Source organism: Carcharhinus amblyrhynchos, chromosome 8, assembly GCF_965287045.1.
Source record: "Carcharhinus amblyrhynchos chromosome 8, sCarAmb.v2.hapA, whole genome shotgun sequence".
Taxonomy (NCBI): domain Eukaryota; kingdom Metazoa; phylum Chordata; class Chondrichthyes; order Carcharhiniformes; family Carcharhinidae; genus Carcharhinus; species Carcharhinus amblyrhynchos.
In genome coordinates, this window is record NC_137331.1 from 42,467,257 (window position 1) to 42,486,719 (window position 19,463).

General features: G+C 42.6%; 1 protein-coding gene across 1 annotated transcript; it reads left to right on the forward strand.

Moving 5' to 3' along the window:
• Positions 1 to 848: 848 nt before the first annotated feature.
• entpd3 (ectonucleoside triphosphate diphosphohydrolase 3) lies at positions 849 to 17,727 on the forward strand. The gene is made up of 9 exons (XM_080193950.1): positions 849 to 968; positions 1,879 to 1,996; positions 4,269 to 4,419; positions 6,216 to 6,375; positions 10,802 to 11,029; positions 12,271 to 12,540; positions 12,642 to 12,752; positions 13,668 to 13,805; positions 15,551 to 17,727. The coding sequence occupies exons 1-9, from the start codon at positions 849 to 851 to the stop codon at positions 15,737 to 15,739; spliced, it is 1,485 nt and encodes a 494-aa protein (XP_080050076.1). The 3' UTR covers positions 15,740 to 17,727.
• Positions 17,728 to 19,463: the final 1,736 nt, after the last annotated feature.

The window sequence follows — 19,463 nt, forward strand, 5'->3', positions numbered from 1 at the left end:
AGCCATGATGTTATTGACTGATGGAGCAGGCCTGAGGGGCCACATGGCCTACTTCTCCTTCTATTTTATATGTTCTTAACCTCTCAGCTTGGGTAATATCATTTTAAAAAACATCCTTCTCCATTGCCACTAAATCCTTTCTATAATTTGGAGACCAGGACTGTGCGTAGGACTCCATGTACGGTTCTATACAAGTTTATCACAGATTCATAGAATCTACGGGATGGAGCCAGGCCCTTCAGCCCAAACTGGTCCAAGTTGACCAAAAAGCCCATCTAAACTAACCCCATTTGCCTGCATTTGGCCCATATTCCTCTAAATCTTTCCTATCCATGTATCTGTCCAAATGCCTTTTAAATGTTGTCAATGTCTCTGCCTCAACCACTTCCTCCGGCAGCTCACTCCACACATATACCACCTTCTGTGTAAAAAACTTGCTCCTCAGGTTCCCTTTAATTCTTCCCCCTCTTTACTTAAACCTATGCCCTCTAGTCCTCGATTCCCCAACCCTGGGAAACAAACTGAGTGCATTCACGCTATCCATGCCTCTCATGATCTTATACATGTCTATGAGGTCAGCCCTCAGTTTCCTATGTCTATCATAAACTCTCTGCTTTTCAGTTTACTGGAATGAATTTCAGTTTCCACTATTGATGCCTTATTAGTTTGTGTTGCTATTTTTAGAGATTTGTGTGGCCATATCCCCCAGATTACTCTTCTCCTCTATTCCATTTATTTTCCAAGCAATTTATGGCCTCTTTATTTTTGCTACCAAAATGCACCACCTCATGAAGGACTCCTTCATTTGTTCAGCTTGTTTCTGTTCCCTTATCTAGTGAGCTTGCTCGATGGGGCTGAAGAGACCGCTTGTAGCTGCTATCGTTGTCCTATTTGGTAGTGTGATCATTGTCGTCACCATCTCCATGTTGCAGCATCTGAGGAGAATCACTCTTCCCTCTGGGTTTAAGGTGCGTCACGCATTCCAGTGGGCAGCAAAGTACACTCATCCACGAGAGTCCCTGGGGTCAGTGGGGGGTCAGGTTGCCCATTGCAGTTTGAAGCATTTAAGCAGATGTTATCCACTGTGTGACCTTCCTGCCCATCCACAACCCCAGATGCCCTGTCCCCATCGACGCTTGCTGCCATTGTCACTGTACTTGTCCATCATGTCAGAGGCCACCTCACAGCACCAGGGACCCAAGTTCAATTCTGGACTTGGGTCACTGACTGTGTGGAGTTTGCACTTTCTCCCTGTGTCTGTGTGGGTTTCCTCCGGGTGCTCCAGTTTCCTCCCACACGCCGAAGATGCGCAGGTTGGGTGGATTGATCATGCTAAATTGGCTATTGGGGTGGAATTTTCCCATCCCTCCCACCATGGGAATCGTAGTGACCAGGACATGGACCATGCAAAGGTCCGTTGACCTTGGACTGGATTTTCCAGTCTTGGGGCAGCACAGCCAGACAATCCCGCCTTTAGTATCCCACAATGTGCAAGTTAGGGAGATTAGCAGGGTGGGATCACAGGGATAGGGCCTGGGTGAGATGCTCTGTTGGAAAGTCAATGCAGACTCAATGGACAGAATGACCTCCTTCAGCGCTGTCGAGATTCTATGATTTCCACAGCCAGCCAGTGAGTAGATCCTTTGTTAGCTGCTTGAGTGATTCTCGACTCTCAGTCTAATGAGATATTGAATGCTACAAGCCAGCCTGCCCTCGTGTGTGTAAAAGAGACCCCAAGGGGCTGTTTCAAAGAGGATTAGAGGAGTTCTCCCTGGTGTCCTGGCCAATATTTATTTCTTAATCAATATCACAAAAACAAATGATCGTGTTCCCACAGTTTAACAATATCTAATGATGGCCTCACATTATCTTTTCTAGTATGGTGTTGTTTTTGATGCTGGAGCTTCCCGGACAACGGTTTATGTTTATAACTGGCCAGCAGAGAAGATGAACAACACCGGCGTTGTCAATGAGAGTCATGTGTGTCACGTTGAAGGTACCGAGTTCAAACCCAGTATCTCCCGCAAATTAAAGAATCGCTTGGTTAATGTCATTTATAGGATCATGGGGTGCGGGATTTTCCAGCCATTCCGGTCCTGCTGATGGCGATTCCCCCGCTGTGTCTGCCCCAGCGGCAGGGGGCATGAGCAATGGGAAGCCCCGTTGACAGTGGCGGGATCAAAGATCACACCACCGGCCAACGGCTGGTTGCCTCCGCCACTGAGGAACATGCCGAGACAGAGTGCGGAAAATCCTGCCCGTAGTGTTCCGAGAGGACAGAAGGAGGCAATGTGGCCAATCAGGCCTGTGCCAATCGTTTCTATAGAGCAATCCAATTATTGGATTAAATATTCTTTCTCACAATTTCCTTGTATCCCTGGCTCAAAAGCCTAAACCTGTGCACCCCAGGTTCAGCTGGGACCACCTCATTCCCCACCACTCCTGACTCACCTGGTCCACTTGGTTCCCCCATTCCACCCCCTTCTGCACCCCAGACCCCCAGTATCCCCAGTCACCGCAGTCTCCCTTGTCTGCCTGTCCCCTGTGCCTTGGTCCTTTTAACATCAGCTAATGGGGACAAACTTTCTTTGTCTACTTTATCTGAACCTACCAGAATCACATCAATCTCCTCTGCTCCACGGAGACAATCACAGTTGTTACATCCTAATCCCCCATCCCTGGAGAGCATCTGGTACATCTCCTCTGCACCCACTCAAATACACTTACATCATTCCTGAAGCGTGTGACCAGAACTGGACAGGTAGTGGCCTAACCAGAACTTTCTAAAGTTCAGCAAGTAATTTCACAACACTCGGGTTAAAGTCCAACAGCTTTATTTGGTAGCACGAGTGCTGCTCCTTCATCAGGTGAGTGCAGGATTGTGTTCACAAACAGGGCATATATAGACACAGACTCAATTACAAGATAATGGTTGGAATGCGAGTTTTAACAGGTAATCAAGTCTTTACAAGTGCAGACAATGCGAGTGGAGAGAGGATTAAGCACAGGTTAAAGAGATGTGAATTGTCTCCAGCCAGGACAGTTAGTAAGAATATGTAAGCCCAGGCAAGTCATGGGGGTTACAGATAGTGTGACATGAACCAAGATCCCAGTTCAGCAGAACTTACCTGCATTTGGACTCAATCTTCCTGTTTATGATACCCAAGATCTCACAATGCCTCATTAGCCATTCTCAATGTGCCTTGCCAACTCAAGGATTTACACACCGCAGGCCCCTCTGTCCCTGTGCACATTTAGCACTGTGCCATTTTGTGTATATTGCCTCTCCCTATTCCTTTTGTCAAAGTGGGAGCATGATGCGTTAGAGAAAATTGACACAGATCTTAAAAGGTTACTGGTCAACCTTCAGATTGCCCTATGCGAAGAGCAGGGGATGTGAAGACTGTGCTGGGTGGCATTGTCACCTCTTAACCGTGAGCACTAAATCCAGGCTGACACTCCCAATGCTATACCGAGGGAGTGCAGCACTACTGGAGGCGTTGCCTTTAACATGAAAAATTAAATCACAGCCCCAACTGCCATCTTAGATGGGTGTAAAAAAAAATCCAGTGGCTCTATTTTTGAAGAGAATTTCTTCCCAGTGGCCTGGCCAATATTTACCCCCCAATCAACATCACTTCACGACTTTGCAGCATTTATCATTTAATCTCTGCTGCTTTCCACCTATCACCTGCCTTCCCTTTTGTTAATAAATCCCCTTCTCGCCTTTCCCTGACTCTGTGCTGTTTTAACACCTGTTACATCTCTTAATCCTTTCTAGGTTTGAATATAAGGTCATCGCCCAGAACATTAACACTGCTTCCCGCTCCATGTAATCTGCCAAACCTGCTGGATATTTCCAGCATTTTTTGGTTTTTATTTCGCTGAACAGAAGTAGATGATCTGGGCCATTACCCTGTTGCTATCTGTGGAATCTTGCTGTGTATGAATAAGCCAAAGTACACATGAAATAGCAGTGGGAGTAGGCCCCTCGGGCCTGCTCTGCCATTCAATAAGATGTGGCTTCAACTTGACATGCTACCTGAACCCCCAGTAACCTTTCACTCCCTTGTGAGTGAAGAATCTAACCACCTCTACTTTAAAAATATTCAATGACTCTGCCTTCCACCACTCTCTGAGGAAGAGTTCCAAATATTCTAAGAAAAAAAATTCTTCTCATCTCTGGTTTAAATAAATCAAAAGTGTTTCATTGGTTGGACAAAAGCAAGCTCGGTATTTATCTTTTGTGTGGTTTTCCACATCTGCAGGTCCAGACATCTCCAGCTATGACGGTGACCCCGTACAGGCAGCCCACTCATTGCAAAAGTGCCTCAATGAGACAATGGAAAATGTCCCAGAAGACAAGCATAATTCCACCCCCCTCTACTTTGGAGCCACTGCTGGAATGCGACTCCTCCAGTAAGAGCAGAAGATTATTTATACGTTGTTTTAAAACAATATCACAGTGCATGACATTTGTTATTAGTGTCTCAAGTAGGCTTACATTAACACTGCAATGAAGTTACTGTGAAAATCCCCTAGTTGCCACACTCCAGCGCCTGTTCGGGTACACTGAGGGAGAATGTAGCATGGCCAATGGAGTAAAATCATATAAGTAAATCATAGAACCCTACAGTGGAGAAAGAGGCCATTCGGCCCATCAAGTCTGCACCAACCACAACCCCATGCAGGCCCTACCCCCATATCCCTACATATTTTACCTGCTACTCCCTCTAACCTACGCACTTCAGGACACTAAGGGGCAATTTTAGCATGGCCAATAAACCTAACCCGCACATCTTTGGACTATGGGAGGAAACCAGAGCACCCGGAGGAAATCCACGCACGCACGAGGAGAATGTGCAAACTCCACACAGACAGTCACTCAAGGCTGTAATTGAACCCGGGTCCCTGGTGCTGTGAGGCAGCAGCTAACCTCTGTGCCACCGTGTGGCACTGATAATATTCAAAACATATGCCAAGTCTGAAGAGAAAAGAAGTTGCAAGGGCATGGGATAAAGGTTTGATCAACCCAGCTGATCTTGCAGAGAGCCAGTATGGGATGGGAGAGGCCAGATGGCTGCAAGCTGACCTGTCTATTCTGTACACACCAGATCATTCAAAACACGGGGAAATCTTGGAATTTCTGACTGATGCGCATCCCTGAAATGGACAGAAATTGCATGATTATTGGGGCAGAGTAGGGGAGGGAGGGAAAAGCAAGTGAGAAATGGGATGGCAAACCTCTTTCACATAACTGGCACAGGCATGATGGACTGCTCTGCATCAGAAAGACTGCACCAAAACTTAGGGCTGGGGTCCCTATCTTACTTCACACTAATGGAGTGGAAGATATTTGAGGAGATTCACGGTAAAAGCAGTGCCCTCTGTCACCTCAGAGAACAGTTACAACAGTATTTTTTTTATTCATTCGTGGGACATGGGCATCGCTGGCTGGCCAGCATTTATTGCCCACCCCTAGTTGCCTGAAAGCAGTTGAGAGTCAATCACATTGCTGTGACTCTGGAATCACATATGGGCCAGAGCAGGTAAAGATTTCCTTCCCTAAAAGACATCAGTGAACCAGGTGGGTTTTTCTGACAATCGACAATGGTATCACGGTCATCAGTAGATTCTTAGTCCAGATTTTTTTTATTAAATTCAAATTCCACCATCTGCCACAGCAGGATTCAAACCCGGGTGTCCAGAACATTAGTTGGATTGATAGCCTAGTGACAATACCACTAGGCCTCCTCTGTGACTATTACACTGCTGAACTAATAACCCAGAGAACATGAAATCAGAATGCCTAATATAATGTGGTTTCTGGCTGAGTTTCATAGTTCTAACCTTCTCTTCTTTTCTCCCCCTCCCCAGTCCCCTTCAATAATAGAAAATTCATTACAATTCTACCGTTCATCAGTTTGAAGAAGAGTTATTGTGGACTTGAAACATAACTCTTGTTTCTCTCTCCGCAGATACTGCCAGACCTGCTGAGCTTTTCCAGCATTTTCTGTTTTTCTTATCAGAATAAGGACTAATTAGATTGCTCGTTCAAAGTGCTAGGGGGAGCACAATGGATCGAATGGTTTTTTTCTGCTCTGTATGATTCTATTAAATAGCTGAGACTAAGTCGATCTACTGTATCTGATATAAAGAGAGTGTATTTTTCTAACTCCGCCTTCAATTCCTCCTTTGCTTCATGGAACTGTCAGGTTAGAGAATGCAGAAGCTGCAACCAGGATCCTTATGGAGATTAAAGCTTACCTCCAATCTTCGCCATTTGATCTTAAGGATGTCAAGGTTATCTCTGGGAAGGAGGAAGCAATCTATGGGTGGATTACAGCAAATTATTTACTGGACAATTTCTCTCAGGTTTGTCAAGCTTACATTCTTGAAGTATGGCATGCTTCATACTTCAACTGTAGGAAAATTGTCACAGGGAAATTGCTGAAAACCTCTTATTAAGGAGGTTGTAGTGGGGTACTTAGAAAATCTCAATGCAATCAAGCAGAGTTAAAATGGTTTTGTGACAGGGAAGTTCTGGTTGACCACTGCATTGGAGACCATTGAGAAAATAGCAAGGAATGCAGGATAAAGGAGAATCTGTGGACGCGTTGTGTTTAAATTTCCAGAAGGCATTTGCCAAGGTACCACATCAGAGGTTAATACACAAAATGTTGTAGGGGACAGCATGGGATGAGGCCTTCAAACTGTTCATGCCAGCTGGATTTTCTGGTCAGTCCACCCCCACTGCTGTAGGTTTCCCAGCTGCGTGAGGTGGATTCAATGGGAGGTCCCATTGACAGAGCTAAGACCAGAAGTTCCTACTGCTGGCCAACGGCGGGCTACCTCCCACTGCCGTCTCCTTCCAGTCCATGGGGAGGTCAGAGAATCTCACCCAAGTTAGCATGAATGGAGAATTGATTAGCCAATAGCAAACAGAAAGTAGGGATAAATGGGTCTTTCTTGGCTTGGCAAAATGGGATGAGAGGAATGCTGCAGGGATTAGTACTGGGACATCAACTGTTTAATGTTAATGCCTTGGATGGAGGGATTGATTGTATGGTAGCTAAATTTGCTGATGAAAGAATGATACAAATTAAGGTTTGAAGAGGATGTAAGGAGTCTGCAAAGGGACACAGATAGGTTAAATGATTAGGCAAAAATTTGGGAAATGGAGCAAAATGTGGAAAAATGTGAACTTATCCACTTTGGCAGCAAGGATAGAAAAGCAGCAAATAAATTAAATGGTGAGAGGTTTCAGAACTCTGCGGTACAGGAGGATCTGGGTGTCCTAGTACATAAATCAGGACTAGTTAGTATGCAGGTACAGTGAGTATTGTGAAGGCAAATGTGTTAGTGTTGTTTATTGCAAGGGGAATAGAATATCAAGGTAAGAATATTTTGTTACAGTTGTACACAATTTTGGTGAGACAACACTTGGAGTACTGTGTACAGTTTTGGTCTCCTTATTTAAGAAAGGACATAAATTCATTAGAAGCAGTTCAGAAGAGATTCACTCCACCCATTAATGGAATGAGGAGGTTATCTCCTGAGGGAAGGTTGGACAGGATGGGCCTGTATCCATTGGAGTGTAAAAGATTGAGAGGTTATCTTGTTGAAACATTCTCACGGGACCTGACAGGGTGGATGCTGAAAAGATGTCTCCCCATGTGGGAGAGACTAGAATTAAGAGTCATGTTTAAAAATAAGCGGTCTCCCATTAAGGAAATTTGTCAGCTATGACTCTTACCAATACACAGGTTTACAGATATGCCATAGAAAGCATTCTTTCTGGTTGTATCACAGCTTGGTATGGCTCCTGCTCTGCCCAAGACTGCAAGGAACTACAAAGGATCATGAACGAAGCCCAGCCCCATCACGCAAACCAGCCTCCCATCCATTCACTCTATCTACACTCCCCGCTGCCTTGGAAAAGCAGCCAACATAATTAAGGACCCCACGCATCCCAGACATTCTCTCTTCCACCTTCTTCCATTGGGAAAAAGATACAAAGGTCTGAGGTCATGTACCAACCAACTCAAAAACAGTTTCTTCCCTCCTTTTGAATGGACCTACCTCAATTAAGTTGATCTTTCTTACACCCTAGCTATGACTGTAATGTTACATTGTGCACCCTCTCCTTTCTTTCTCTATGAACGGTATGCTTTTCCTAGCGTGCAAGAAACAATACTTTTAACTGTATACTAATATATGTGACAATAATAAATCAAATCAAATTTAAGGTGGAACAAGCTTTTTTTCTGAGGGTTGCGAATCTTTGGAACTTTCCCCAGAGACCAGCAGAGGGGCCAATGAACATTCTTAAGGCAGAGGGAGATGCATTCTTGACTGACAAGGGAATCAATATTTACTGTAGTTAGGTGGAGTGTGGAGTTGAGACCACAATCAAATTAACCATGGTCTTACTGAATAGTGGAGCTGGTTTGAGGGGCTGCCTATTCCTGCACCTATATGAATGCAATCACTTGACATGTAGGTAAGATCTCCTCCATCAACTTAGTTATCCACTTTTGCTGCTTTGCTGTCCCTCTGGGGATTGTGACTGCCACCTGCAGAGAGGAGCACAGCTGTCAGTTAATACCTGTCTCTGTGGTTCATTCCTAATAATGTGAGCCAAATACTAGGTGCTGATAGGGGATTCAATTGGAAAAGACTTTGATTTGATTTCTTATTGTATTTATTATTATTATATATGTATTGGTATTCAGTGAGAAGTATTTTTTCTTGAGCGCTATACAGACAAAGCATACCGTTCATAGAGAAGGAAATGAGAGAGTGCAGAATGTAGTTGTTACAGTCATAGCTAGGGTGTAGAGAAAGATCAACTTAATATAAGATAGGTCATTTCAAAAGTCTGATGGCAACAGGAAAGAAGCTGTTCTTGAGTCAGTTGGATGTGATGACAGACATTTTTTTCCTGACAGAAGAAGGTGGAAGAAAGTATGTGCAGGCTTCATGGAGTCCTTGATTATGCTGTCTGATTTCCCAAGGTAGCAAGAAACGTAGACAGAGTCAACGGATAGGAGGCTGGTTTGCGTGATGGACTGAGCTACATTCATAATCTTCTGTAGTTCCTTGTGGTCTTGGTCAGAGCAGGAGCCATACCAAGCTGTGATACAACCTGAAAGGATGCTTTTTGTGGTGCATCTATAAAAATTGGTCAGAATTGTAGCGGACATGCTGAATTTCCTTAGCCTCCTGAGAAAGTAGAGGCGTTGGTGCGCTTTCTTAACTATCAGCATTTTTGTAGAACCTTTCACCACTCTTGGGCTGCATGGTGGCACAGTGTTTGGTACTGCTGCCTCACAATGCCAAGGACCCGGGTTCAATTCCAGCCTCAGGCCACTGTCTGTGTGGAGCTTGCACTTTCTCCCTGTGTCAGTGAGGGTTTCCTCCAGGTGCCCTGGTTTCCTCCCACAGTCCAAAGATGTGTGGGTTAGGTTGATTAGCCATGCTAAATTGTCCCTTAGTGTCAGGGAATTAGCAGGGTAAATATGTGGAGTTACAGGAATAGGGCCTGGGTGGGAGTGTGGTCAGTGTGGACTTGATGAACTGAATGGCCTTCTTCTGAGCTGTAGGGATTTTATGATATCCCAAAGTGCTCACAGCCAATGAAGCCCTTTTAAAGTATTATCACAGCTGTAATGTATAAAATATGTCAGTTTGCACACGGCAAGCTCCCCCAACCAGCAGTAAGATTTTGACCAACTGTTCTTGTGATGATGGCTGTCAAATAAATATTGTCCAGGATACAGAAGAGAACTCCCACTGCTGTTTTCAAAATTGTGCCATGGTATCTTTAGCATTCACCTCAAAGGACAGAGGGGACTTCACACCTATCACATCTTATCTCAAGAGATGCTATCTCTCCTGTTCTTCGGAGAGTCATCCTGAATTTTGTGTTCTGAGTAGGATTTGAACCTATGACCTTCGAAGAGATGTTCACTCAGTTTGGGGTAGATGAGAAGGTGCAACGTGTGAGTCTGTAGCCACCCTCACGCAACGGTCAAATGAGTTGGCAAGTGGTCAGAAATGAGAACACAAATTAGTTTACCTGGGGCTCAGAAATCTCCTACAGCCACTCCTGCTATGACCAACTGATGTCCAAACCCAGGACAGTCTGGTCTGTGTGCATTTCGAGTAGACTAATTATACTCTGTTGTTAGCCATTAGCTACAGAAATGAGTGACAGGTCAGCTCAGTTGAGCATGTAGGTGAGACGAAGGTTATTCTATCTCCTCCATAGAATTGCCCAAACCTTTGCTGCCTGCGTCCTAACTTGCATCAAGTCCTGTCCATCTGTTGCCCTCTGTGCTCATTGGCCTACATTAGCTCCTGGCTAAGTAATGTCTCCCATTTTAAAGTCCTCATCTATGTTTCCAAATCCCCCATGGCCTTGCCCTTCCCTATTACTGTAATTTCCTCCATCTTTCTGACATCGCTGCACTGTCTCCAATTCCAGCCTCTTGAGCAACCTTGATTTCCATTGGTGACCCCATGACTTCAGCTGCCTAGGCTCTGGAATTCCATCCCTGAACCTATGTGCTTCTTCCTTTAAGATGGCCCTTAAATCCTACCTCTTTGACCAAACATTTTGTCATTCCAGCTTAATATCTAGCTTATTGGCCCAATGCTAAATTTTGTAAAGTGCTTTGGAACATTTTACTACATTACAGGCGTTACATAAATGTCAGTTGTTGTTTCCCTGCAACAGGTTCCTATTCATCAATATTCTTCTCAATGTTTTTATTGTTTGATCCAAATCCTTTGGCAGAGACGTACTTGGAGACAACCAAAACGCAAGTTTATTATGAAGACTACAGGCACTCTGGATCTGGGTGGAGCTTCTACAGAAATAGCATTTGTTCCTGAGCGGTATTCCCATGCAAATGAAACCATAACAATCACGTTGTACGGCTACAACTTCAAGGTCTACATTCAAAGCCTGGCCTGCTATGGAAGGGATGAAGCTGAGAAGATGTATAGGGCGAGAATCATCTGGGTAAAATCTTAAATCACTCAAACAACTGGCTCAAAATTCTTTCTTGTCCTAAGGGTCTGTGTAAACCCTGAGTGATAAGAATAATTTCTGCAGCACCTCTCATGGCCTCAAGAAATCCTAAAGCTCATAACAACAAAGTAACTTTTGAAGTGTACTCACTGTTGTAATGTAGAAAATGTGACACTGTGAAGTGATAGGAACCCACTGTGATAGTGATAGGTTGTGAAATCAGTGATGCAGTGCAAATCTTATAATGATAACCCTCAGGATTATTTCAACGGAGTGAAACTAAAAACATTTGTTTCTTTTTCTCAAAAATATCGGATGTTTACAAGACTTGATAGAGTGACATTTCCCCTGATAGATTAGTAGGTCCCTTGGCAGCTTGACAGTTCCCTCGATAGCTTTACACTTCCAATGAGCTTGATAGTCCCAATTAGTTTATTCACTTCTTGTACACATTAGTATCCACTTTTAACAATCCCAAAGGGCATCTTACCACTTCCACAGGTGTCTCTGGACCTATCCATAAGGGTACCCTACCGTTCCATAGACATCTGGCAGCTTTAGATCTTCTCCTGAAAGGTGTAAAGCTGTCAAGTCATGTTTTGGATATCCCCTGAACGAAAACTGGATCTGACTGAAGGAGCAGCACCTTAACAGGTGCCTCTGTGGCCCGCGGATGTGCAAATTACAACTCTTCGCACCCCCATGTCACAAGCCAAAATGGCAGGCTCTGAATTCAGAGGTGGGACTTCCAGGTTCGGACCTTTACTGCCAGTTTGGCTAAGCTGGGGATCCTCTCTGTCGTGGTGAAAATTTCAATCATGGTTTCCAAAAATCTAATGATTTTTGTCTAGAATATATTCAGCACCCACAGTTCTATGGCACAAAGAATTCCCAAGATTCACAACTTTTTGAGTGAAGAAATTTCTCCTCATCTCAGTCTTAAATGGACAATCTCTCATCTTAATTCTATAACCCATAGTTCTAGACTACCAAGCTGGGAAAAACAACTTCTCATTATCTACATTATTAAGCCTGCTACTATTCTTGCATAATTTCAAAAAATTATTTAGACTTCAGGAACACTGACCCATTGTACACACTCTCTAAAGAATCTATAAATATGCACGTTCTTTCTTCCTCTCTCTATTTTCCTTTATTTTTCTCTTTCTTTCTTGTTCTAATCTAGTAGAAATAATTATATTCACAAATCCCTTTCTGTTTTATCAATTCAGGATTCAAAGAATGTGTCAAGCATTGAAGATCCTTGCATTCCCTCAAACTACAATCTGACTCTCCAACTGAGGAAAATATTTGATGGTTTATGCACTGGAGTTAAGATACCAAATGGTTATGATCGTGAGAGCAACATCACATTTATAGGAATTGGAAAACCTCAGCTGTGTGAAGACAAATTGTTTGCAATGTTTAATTTTACAAGTATCAACAGTGAAGGTAACTGGATACCGAGAAAACATCTGCCAGAATTCCATGGAAACTTTGTGGTATGTTACCAAATGTTTGGAATATCTTTTTATTTTCTTCATGTTATTTGGTCATGGGCTTTACTTGTGATATTTTACTTATCTTTATCCAAACTATCTAGGCCTTTTCTGGCTTCTATTACACAATGCAAGCCTTGAATTTATCCAATCACTTTTCCATGGAAACCTTTACCTTAACAGTTCAGAATTTCTGCCAGAAGAACTGGGATCAGGTAAGTGGAGGAATCCACGTCCATATCATATTCACTGCAGTCAGTTAGAGGTCCCTGGGTGGCTGTGAGTTGTTTGCTAGCTTATTTGCTCTAGACTCATTGACAGGCATTTTTTTCAATGGGGTAAATTATGTTAAGGGTACAATTACCATAAACACATAGTGGCATTTTATTTATCTATTTATTAATATCATAAGTAAGCTTACATTAACAATGCAAAGCTACTGTGAAAATACCCAGCTGCTACACTCCGGTGCCTGTTTGGGTACACTGAGGGAGAATTTAGCACAACCAATGCACCTAACCTTTAGGACTGTGGGAAGAAGCCGAAGGGAACCCACGCAAACATGGGAAAACGTGCAGACTCCGCACAGACAATGACCCAAGCTGGGAACTGAATTTGGGTTCCTGGCACTGTGAGGCAGCCGTGCTAACCGCTGTGCCACCGTGCCTCCCTTCACTTGTACAGTCACATTCAGCGTGTGCCTGAGTTTAAAATCCAAACTTGTTTATATGCCACTCATATTTATGTTACTATTACAATCAGACATAGCATGCTACGTACATATTACAATAGCTACTACATGCTATTTATAGACATGACATTTTACATAATACCCACAGGCATGGTCCATTACATGCTATGTACAGTCATAGCTTGCTACTTACAGAATTTACATTGCATGTTACTTATGAGGATGGTCCACTACATGCAACCTACAGACAAGGTCTATTACATGCTACTTACAGACATGTTGTGCTACATACTACTCAGAGATGGCACATTACATACTACTAACAAGTGTGATGCATATCAAGTTCACTGTAAATTGATAGCGACAGATACAAAACAAAATATGCATCATTATTCATGCAGCAGAATGAAAATAAACAAAAAAATGATCTGCGTTGCAGGTGCAACAGCTATTTCCAAATGTGAAGGACTCATTTCGAGGATCGTATTGTTTCAATGCCATCTATGTCTATACCCTACTGAAGCGAGGCTATAACTTTGATCAAGCCAGCTGGAACCGGATCAGCTTTCAAGAAGAGGTAAGTTTAGAAACGTGAAAAATAAACTCCTCCAGTTATTTATTTTGGGGTTAAAGTTACTTTATCTATATTATTCTAACTTCCAACAATGGAAGGAGAGGCAGTTCATCTTCGCCCACAGCAGGAAAACATTTCAATTCAATAATACTGGTTCAATACTTTTGTTTAGTATCACTTGTAGCAAGTCCAACAGATTAGGTTGCATTTGTCTAATATTCAGAAATGGTTAGGATTATGCCTTTGTTGTCATACAATTCTGTCATTCACCTGGATTTCCAAAATGCCACTTCTTTGTGTTGAAAGGAATGGTTTAGTTTAAACCTTCCCTCATACTCTGAGATGTCAAGCACATAACATAGTTAATTATTTTTCTTTCCCAGCGTACTTTATTTAAGCAAATATATATTTTCTGGACACTTGACAATCTGCATTCTTTAATTTCTGTTATACATTTATGGCAGCCTAAATAAGTCACTTAAGTATTGCTATCAGCCGGATTATTCTTTTCCAGTTACAGTAGTTGGGCAACAACTAATGATAGGAACATAAAAGTTGGAAAGTACTAAAAGTTGACATGTATCCACAGATATTGATTGATTCACAGATGGGTGAAGATAACATAAATTGACTGATTGGTAGAAAAGGCTGATTTCTGGGTAGCATAGATTTGTTACTCTGGATAAGCTTTGAAAACACCTCACGAAGATGCTAGATGAAGTGTAAGACATGTTCAGGTCCTCACTGTTTATGAATCAAAGCTTTCCCCAGATTGCGCAAATCATGTGGTGCAACTAATATCCCAAATGATGATGGGAATGAGTTACATCTCTCCAGAGGTTTATTGCGGCTCAATTGAGTGTCTTAAAATTCTTTTCAGAGACATTTATTACCCATCCCTCAATTTCAAAGGGCTTTTGAGAGTCAACAACATTGCAGTGGCTCTGGAGTCACATGTAGGCCAGACCGGGTAAGGACTGCAGATTTCCTTTCCTAAAGGACATTAGCGAATCAGATGTGTTTTTTACAACAATGCTTTTCATAGTCATCACTTTTAATTCCAGATTATTGTTGAATTCAAAATTCACCATCCACTGTGGTGGAATTCGAACCCAGGTCCCCCAGAATTTGCTCTGGATTATTAATTCAGTGACAGTACCACTGCCTCCCTTATGATCAACCCAAAAGTAATATTTTGTTGGGAAAATTGCAAGATTGGTATACATTGCAAAGGGGTAAAAAGGCAATTTAATTGATATCTTTTAAGGTCCTGAGGGATATTCACTGTGGGAGAATCTAAACTAGGAGTCACTATTTAAAAATAAGAGGCCACTCAGTTAAGGCACAGATAAGATTTCTTTTTTCCCCCAGAACATGGTGTCTGGAACTCACTTCATCAAAAGGTAATGGAAGCAGAGTCTGTGAGTTGGATAGATTCTTGATTAGTAAGTGGGAGGAGGGGGGAAGGTGATAGGTTACTGAGAGTAGGCAGGAATGTGAGGTTGAAGTTAAAATCAAATCAGCCATGATCTTTTAAACAGAGCAGCAGACTACAGGAGCTGACTGGCCTGCTCCTGTCAAATCGCATACTCAGTTATTCTATTTTCTATTGAAGTGCCATCCCCATATTAACTGTCATGTAGTGCATATACTATCCTTTGAATTTCAATGCAAGGCCTTCTTAACTTTTGGTGCCATTAAGACTGTGAAATATCTAATCCTCCAATACCCTGTTTCCCTTGTTGCAGACACGAAGCAGCAGCTTTGGCTGGGCACTCGGTTACATGTTAAACCTTACCAACATGATTCCATCAGAAAATCAAGTGATTCAAACACCAATTAGTGAAGCTGTATTCTGCGGACTTCTCTTTCTGTTTTCCATTTTAGTTTTGTTCTGTTCAATGTTCATTTGTATGTCAATAATACGTTCACTTTAGTGCAAGTTAGGGCTTTCTGAGCCCTTTGTGGTAACAGAATGTTTGAATATTTCAGGAAGAAAGCAACGCTATCTGTAAGGCAAAACACTGAGATGGAACAACTTCCCCAAAATGTACATCTCTGTTTATAGCCCCATATTAAAACTATAGTCCGTGTGGATTGAATGGGCAATATAAAAAGCACCGTGCTTTTCTCTGTCCTGCATTGTTAGTGGTTTGCTTTCCTCTATCCTGGCACTACACCAAAAAAGCAGAGTGATCATAACACATGGATTCGACAACAGAAACTGTGTGAGAAAAGAGAAAGGTAGGGAAGGGTCAATGAAAAAGATGACAAATAAAGAGAACAAGGCATGGAAAGAGTTTAAATAAATATCACACCTATGATTGTGCATGCAGTATTGGCTCAATTCCAGAGCAACAAGCAGCAGCCAAGTTTAGGGTTAGATGTTTCTACTTGTGGGGCTCAGATAGAGGGAAAGCTGTTCATGTGCTGGTGGAAAATAGTTGTCTTTTAGTCACACACACAGATGGTACAAGGATTGTATTGATCTTTACACTGGTGCGAATCTGACTGACAAATAGAAATAGAATCCCTTCAGTGCATGAGGCTATTTGGCCCATCAAGTCTACACCAACAATCCCACCCATGTCCTATCCCTGTAACACCACATATTTACTCCAATCACCCCTCTAACCTACACATCCCAGGGCATTAAGGGACAATTTAGCAAGGCCAATGTACCTAACCTGCACATCTTTGGACTCTAGGAGGAAATTGGAGCACCCGGAGGAAACACATGCAGACATAGGGAGAACATGCAAACAGTGACCTAAGCCAGGAATTGAATACAGGTCCCCGGAGCTGTGAGGCAGAGGTGCTAACCACAGTGCAACCATGTTGTCAATAGACTTCACACAAGGTTCTTTCGATGCACTGCACAGCTAATAAACAGGAATCCTATTTGCTGACAAAAACTTTATAACACCCCTATGAAGGGCCAAATGGCTTCCTTCTGCACTATAGAGATTCTATGAATTTGTGCTTCTTTCCGATCATATAATTTTATGCTTTTCCACAACAAATCCTTGCAGGTTTGACATTTAATTCAAAAATCATTAAATTGCAATCATTAATCATGCATTACATTAACCCATTCACTCCTGATGCATGTGTAAGTTTTAGCTGGGAGAGCACACCTAATGTGGAATATCTTGCTGTGTCATGCATATAAAAGAAACACCCAAAATGTCATGCTGCATATCTGTACCTGTATCTGATACTTGAAACTAAAATAATAAAAAAAAATTGCTTCATAATTTATGTGTGAATATAGACAAGGAGTTCTGGAAACACTGGTCCTGGACAGTCATTACATGTAGGAAATATGTAAAGTGTTTACAAAGTGTAAGGATGTGGTACTGAGAGATTTTTTTCTTTGAAATGCTAATCAAGAGCTGAACGACTGAACAAACGGTCCTCTCTGCTGCTTGCAATACAAGTTACACAAGAGCAAAATGCTCCAGGTCCAATATAAAAACAAAGTGCTGGAAAAGCTGCAGTGTTGGCAGCATCAATGGAGAATCATTGAATCCCTACAATGCAGGAGGCCATTCAGCCCAATGCATCTGCACAGACAACAATCCCACCCAGTCCCTACTCCATAACCCCATATATTTACCCTGCTAGTCTCCCTAACCTACACATCCTGGGACACCAAAGGTCAATTTAGCATGACCAATCCACCTAAAGTACACATCTTAGGACTGTGGGAGGGAACCAGTGCACCCGGAGGAAACCCATGCAGACACAGGAATAACGTGCAAACTCCACACTGATAGTAACCCAAGCCTGGAATTGAACCCAGTTTCCAGCAGCTATGAGGCAGCAGTGCTAACCACTGTGCCCACTACGCCGCTTCTCTTAGACAGAAGCTGAGCTAACGTCACAGCTGTTCTCAGGTTCAACAAGATTTTAATTCATTGGAAATTCACTCACTTGTAGTTCAAACTGAGGCCCAATGTTCTGAGTCAATGGCCTTTTTCAGAACTTGCAGAGAGCAAGTCGACATGAAACAATAAAATCAAGTTTGGGGGATTAGGGGGATTTGTGGGGTAAATATGTGAGATTACTGGGATCAGGCCTTAGTGGGATCTCTGCTGGAGAGTCAGCGCAGACTTGATGGGCTGAATGGCTTCCTTCTGCACCATAGGGATTCTGTCTATTAAAGCTGCCTGTCCCAACAAAACATTTTGTCTGTGGCTCCAGGTTAACAATATTACCAAGATTAGTTGGCATGTTTGTATGCTGTATGCCATTAAATAATCTGACACTCAGCAGTCATTTCAGAGCTAATGTATCAAGCTGCATTATGCTTTTACGTTGTGATTGAATGTATTCCAACACTTAGTCAATAAAGCAATAGATGCTATCATTTGGAGATCATTTTCAATTGTTGACAAGGTCCTTCAAATGAACTGGCATGAATTCAGATTTTGATTTGCAAAGGCACCCAATTTAATTCTTCCACTTGCAGCATCAGACTGTGACAGATTGTAAAACCACAAGCAGAGTGAGATCAGTTCCCCAGATAGTTTACATTTAGATATAGCCCGTACCACATAAAGTTTATTTATTAATGTCACAAGTAGACTTACATTAACAGTGCAATGAAGTTTCTGTGAAAATCCCCTAGTCACTACACTCTGGTGATTTTTGGGTACACTGAGAGAGAATTTAGCATTGCCAATGCACCTAACCAGCACATCTTTTGGACGGTTGAGAGGAAACCGGTGCATCCAGAGGAAACCCACACAGGCATGGATGGGAAGAACGTGCACACTCCGCAGTCAGTGACCCAAGCCAGAAATCAAACTGAACTTTGGCACTGTGAAGTAACCGCTCTGTCACCCCAACAACTTGCATTTATATAAGGGTCTCAGACCATAAGACGTAGGAGTTCAACTAAGCTATTTGACCCATCAAGCCTACTCTGCCATTCAATGAGATCGTGACTGACTTGATAATCCTGAACTCCACTTTCCCACCTTATCCCCATAACTTCTGATTCCCTTACTAATTAAAAATGCCTCTTGGCCTTGAATATACTTAACAACCCAGCCTCTACAGTAAAGAATTCTACAGGATCATTACCCTGAGAATAAATGCTTCCCCATCTGTTTTAAATGGGTGACCCCTTATTCTTAAGATTATGCCCTCTAGTCCTAGACTCTCCCACAAAGGGAAACAACCTCTCAGAATCGACCCTGTCAAACCCCCTGAGAATCCAATGGCAAAATAAAGTTGCCTCTCAATTTCTAAACTCCAATGAGTACAGGCCCAACCTACTCAACCTCTCCAAAGAAAATTCCTCCATACCTAGGATTGCCCTAGTGAACCTTTTTTCTGGACTGCCTCCAATGCCAGTGTATCTTTCCTTAGATAAGGGGACCAAAACTGTTCACAGTATTCCAGGAGCAGTCTAACTAGTACCTTGTATAGTTTTAGCAAGACCTCCCTATTTTATACTCTATTCCCTTCAAAATAAAGTCAACATTCCAAGTGTCTTCCCTATTACCCAGTGAACTTGCACACTAGCTTTTTGTGATTTACGCACAAGGACTCCCAAATCCCTCTGTGCCACAGCTTTCTTCCTACCAAAATGAATAGCTCCACATTTTCCTGTATTATATTCTGTCTGCCAAATTTTTGCCCACTCAACTA